This window comes from Frankliniella occidentalis, unplaced genomic scaffold, assembly GCF_000697945.3.
Source record: "Frankliniella occidentalis isolate FOCC.00 unplaced genomic scaffold, Focc_3.1 Scaffold3666, whole genome shotgun sequence".
In the NCBI taxonomy this organism is placed as follows: Eukaryota; Metazoa; Arthropoda; class Insecta; order Thysanoptera; family Thripidae; genus Frankliniella; species Frankliniella occidentalis.
Window position 1 is genome coordinate 1,175 of NW_026270721.1, and position 4,563 is coordinate 5,737.

General features: G+C 60.0%; 1 protein-coding gene across 1 annotated transcript; it reads right to left on the bottom strand.

The window, feature by feature from the left end:
• Nucleotides 1-1,408: 1,408 nt before the first annotated feature.
• Nucleotides 1,409-4,337, bottom strand: LOC113201727 (UDP-glucosyltransferase 2-like). The gene is made up of 4 exons (XM_052276614.1): nucleotides 3,774-4,337; nucleotides 2,732-3,152; nucleotides 2,291-2,519; nucleotides 1,409-1,947 (listed from the first exon to the last, which is right to left on the bottom strand). The coding sequence occupies exons 1-4, from the start codon at nucleotides 4,185-4,187 to the stop codon at nucleotides 1,665-1,667; spliced, it is 1,347 nt and encodes a 448-aa protein (XP_052132574.1). The 5' UTR covers nucleotides 4,188-4,337; the 3' UTR covers nucleotides 1,409-1,664.
• Nucleotides 4,338-4,563: the final 226 nt, after the last annotated feature.

Sequence of the window (4,563 nt, forward strand, 5' to 3'; positions counted from 1 at the left end):
GTGTGGGGGCGGGGCTGGGGCATGCAGAACAGGTGGGGATGGGCTGGTGGCGGGGAGTCGCCGATAACCGGGGCGGCCCGGGCGCCGGGGCCACCACCTCCACGTCGCAGCCGAAAACGTAAAACAGGAGGACAGAAGTCGTCCCGGGAAATCGGAAGGAATAATGAAGTAGGGCAAGTAGGGTCAGTGCGGGTAAGGAAAGGTTGGGGGCTGACCCGACCCGCGGGGACGAGAGCCACAGCCTGGGCGTGACCAGGAGAAGATTCGTAACACCAACTCTCTGCGACGGGTTTTCAAAGCGCCTGAGCGGAAAAGCGAGTTTGGTACTTCCACCTCCACAAACAACTTGAGCTGACCCCGAGCTCATCTCGCATTTCGGTGCGTTGTTTTACCGTTAGACATACGTTTTTCTCCCCGAGTCGACCAATTATTATTTTTTTGAGCCATTTCAGTTGAAGTAGTGTAGAGTGCAGACAGACGGTAAAAGTTTATTTCGGTCTCTGGAGTATAACGGGCTCTGCTATCACTCAGCCAACAACAATTTCGGTTGTTACTTACGACTCGCGACGCGACCGCGCGCCTCGGCGCGGCGCCTGGGAAGTAGGCCTCCCATCCGGCGGGGGCGCCGAGTCGGGCGCCTGCGCGAGGCACGCAGGCGGGGCGGGCCGCGAGTAAGCCGCTAAGTGAGTGAGTTAGTCAAGGAGAACGACTTACGGCGCACGGCCCGGGCGGGCCCCGCCGGGCGGGGAGGCAGGCAGGCGACAAGCCTCCTACATGCGTTCCGCTAGGGGCTTACACCGCAAGTTGCGACCCTGACGTGTACGAGCGTTTTGCTTTCCGCGTTTCATATATATACCACTCGATGTGCACTGCACTGCACTGCGAGCGGGGGGCAACGGCACTTCTAAAGAGATTCCGTGCTGTTCGAGGAAAAAGGAAACCGACCCACAAGCACCTCTCCTCTGCCGATTTCCTGAACACCAAGGATCGACTACAGCGCAGGTTCAAGAGATACGAGATGCTGGCGTTATCTCACCACCCGGCTGCACGAGCCGCGGCGGGAGGGACCTCGCGTGAGGGCGCCGACCAGCTATTAGCCCGGCCCGGCCCGGCCCGCAGGCTGACGGGTGCAAGTGCAAGAGTGTACAATCAAGTTTGCGGGAACGCTCCTCTGCCGCCGTCTCCTTCTATCTTGAATTAACTAGGGACAGAATGGAATGATATGACAAGATGTGATAAGATTAGATTCCACGTAAATTCACAATTAGTATTTCACCTATCCGTACGTGATGCTGAGCGTGAATCACCCCGATTCCTCGATTTCCCTTTATAAAGATACCCAGATGTTTTCGAGTGCACAGGAGAAATGACGAAGGCTCCTCTCAGCCACAGACACAGAAAGATAATATTGAGCCGAGTAAAGGCAAGTGGCCTGCCCGTTTTATTTAATTGTTAAAGCATGTCAGGTTATCACAGATATGAGCTGTAGTACAGTACTCCGCAACTAGAGTACACCTTGTAGCACAGGTAAATAAAATACGGTACAGAAAACTAAAATCTGTCCTAGAAGGAATATCACAGACATTACAAGATGCGCAACCAATTCCCGAACCAGCCTATTTAAAAATGTATTCGATATTCTCACACACCCCTCTCCTTCCGGGTCACTTCAACTTCATCTTCGTCGGCGAGCTCCACGTCGCTCCCTGCAGTGCCCGTCGCACGGCCAGCGCGATCAGAGAGCCCACCAGGACGGCGGCGGCGAGGACGACGGCGGCGACGTCCAGCAGGAGGTACTGGTAGAGCGGCAGGTCGGCGCCGAGGGGCCGCAGGTGCGGGGCGCCGCGGTGGCGCACCACGTACTCGATCCACCACACGGCCTCGTCCAGCGCGCGCCGCGGCCGGTCGCGGAACAGGGACGCAATCTCCCGCGCCCGCTCGCGGTACCTGCAACGGAGCGGTATGAGAAATGGCAACGCGTGCGCGACGGCAGAGAAATGGCGCGGCCCTTCGAAGGGCGCTGGGCGCGGCCCGGGGCCGAGGCTGGAGCCCCGCTGCCGAGGAGGGCGGCCCGCCCCTACCGCCATGTTTATTTGGGGAGGCTTAAGGGGGGACTCGGGGGCCCCAGAGTTATTGTGCGCTCGTGCCTCGCGACAGTTTTCGATGTCTGGGCCGCGCGGCACGGCCGCAAGTGAAATTGCGAACCCGAATGGGGGATCTGTGGGCTCAGAGGCCTGGCCCCGTCCCGCCCCCGCCCCGCCCCCAACAACCCAACCCGCCATGCACTCACCCAGCGTCGCCCGTCATGTTCCTCAGCTTGGCCAGTACGACGGCCTTCGTCATGGCGGCGTGGTCGTGCGGGTCCAGCTGGTCCGCGATGCCCAGCGACTTGTAGAGATGCATGTTGGACATCTGGTCGGCGAAGAGCGGCAGGCCGAGCATGGGCACGCTCGAGTGCAGCGCCTCCAGGGTGCCCATCAGCCCGCCGTGCGTCATGAAGAGCACGGTCTTAGGGTGCGCTGCGGACAACAAGGATGGAGCTAGGAACGTATCGCTAACATAGGTGCACCCGAGGAAGAAGGTTCTCGAATCAAGGAAATATCCTTGGAACAAGTACATTGGCGAGATGAGGTCTGGGAAATTGACGTGTTACCAGGATGTTTACTACTCGATTAAAGAACCCCCTTTTTGGGTGTCGAGGAAACGGTCGCGCTCGAGGTGGGTCCCTTACTCAGGATGTCGAGCTGCGGCAGCCACTTGGCGACGCGCACGTTGGGCGGCAGCACCAGCCCGTCGTCCTCGTACTTCCAGAGCACGCGCTGCGGCAGCTCGGCGAACGCGCCCAGCAGCGCGTCGCGGATGCGCGCCGGCATGGTGGCGGCCCGGATGAGCGAGCCGAGCGAGAAGAAGACGACGCCGTGCTGCGCGCCGTCCATCCAGGCGCGCGTGTCCGCGTCCAGGGCGCCCGGCGGCTCCCGCACGTGCAGCCCGCCCACCAGCACCAGGTTGGGCACGACGGGCCGCGCCGCGTGGATGCTCACGTGGCGGTTGAGCAGCACGAGGCTCGTGTTGCGCACCAGCTCGCGCAGCGGCGGCACCCCCGGCCCGAAGAACTCGCGCACCAGCGGGTCGCAGCCGTCCTGCATGTAGTACTGAAAGAATACACACAACGTCATGCCAGGCAGCAGGAGTGACGTATGGGATCGTTTAGAAAGTACGTCCGTTTTCTTTAGATTCGTTGGGAAAAGTACGGCAGCTCGGCGCCTGCAAGCCTCGGGGTAGGCCACCCCGCATTTCTCGCTGGCACTGCGAGCAAGATGTTGCCTACATACCAGGCGCTAGGAGAGCTGGCAGAGGCTGCACTTGATAGGTCCATGACGGACGTACTGTCTGAATGATCTCTTATGTTAGCTCCTACAACTAATAGAGAATACTCGAAACATCGAGTGTTCTGTGATAATAGGTGGGCCGAATCGCCACCCTCACTTAAGTAGATTGTGCCGTATGCACGCCTGCGGGTGGGCTGCATACTCGCTTGGGCCGTAAGGGATCGTTCGAAGAGTATGACGGTTTCACTTTACAATTTCATCAGATTCATTCTGTAAATTTCGGTCGGCGCCTGCAAGCCTTGAGGTAGGCTAGCCTGCAGCACATGCATATGCACTGCGAGCAATATGTTGCCTACCTATCAGGCGCTATCAGATCTATCGCTATGTTACTGACGGACGTACAGAGTGGGCGATCTCTTGGGCGCCAGCCACCAGTATACTCACCTTAAACAAGTGGTTTAGGTACAGCCCAGAGAAGGCGTTGTGCATCCGTTCCCACAGGGTCATCCTGCCCCGGTAGTCGCCGAAGACGTTGGCGATGTACGACGGGTTGTCCACGGAGCCGATCCGCTCGTGCAGCCAAGAGACGTCGGGCGCCGAGGACAAGCTCACGACCGGCAGGCCCAGCTTGTAGGGCACGGCGGCAAAGCAGTCCGAGCCGAACACCTCCGTGAGGACGAGGTCGAAGCGGCCGAAGCCGCCCTTCATGAGGTGGTCGAAGTCGGGCAGCGTGAACACGTCGCGGCAGAGGCCTTCCCCGGCGATCGTGCTCAGGATGGCCATGCTGTTCCTCTCGTTGTAGCCGGGCAGCCCCCACTTGGGCGCCGTCACCATGTCGAACGAGTAGGTGCTGACCATGGACGGGCGGCCGCGAGACGTGTCCACGTCCGTCCAGTTGGCGCGCGGCCTCTTGTTGGGGAAGTGGCTGAACAGCACCACCTCGTGGCCGCGATCCACCAGCCCCTCCAGCACCCCCTGCGGACGGGAGAGAAGCCATGGGCGTTAGCGGTGTGTATACTAGCCGGGCGCTGTTCAGAGAGTGAACCCCAGTGTTGCGGGTTGGCATACTCTCTTGGTCCGCAGTGCTCATAGTGGACGCTGGTGTTGACCCTACACTTCGCCCCCCCCCCTCCCCCTCCCCGTGCGCTCACAACCTGGCGGTGCCGCCGACCGACCACCGGTGACGCGACACAGACACAATGTTTACCCACAGCCTCTTTCTTTCTTATTTACA

What these genes read in the sequence shown, in the direction of transcription:
- LOC113201727 (XM_052276614.1), bottom strand. Translation starts at nt 4,187, where the DNA reads ATGGTCAGCACCTACTCGTTCGACATGGTGACGGCGCCCAAGTGGGGG. An exon ending in ACCTAAACCACTTGTTTAAG is followed by an intron (nt 3,153 to 3,773) that starts GTGAGTATACTG and finishes GTATTCTTTCAG; the next exon opens with TACTACATGCAGGACGGCTG. An exon ending in GCCGCAGCTCGACATCCTGA is followed by an intron (nt 2,520 to 2,731) that starts GTAAGGGACCCA and finishes TGTTGTCCGCAG; the next exon opens with CGCACCCTAAGACCGTGCTC.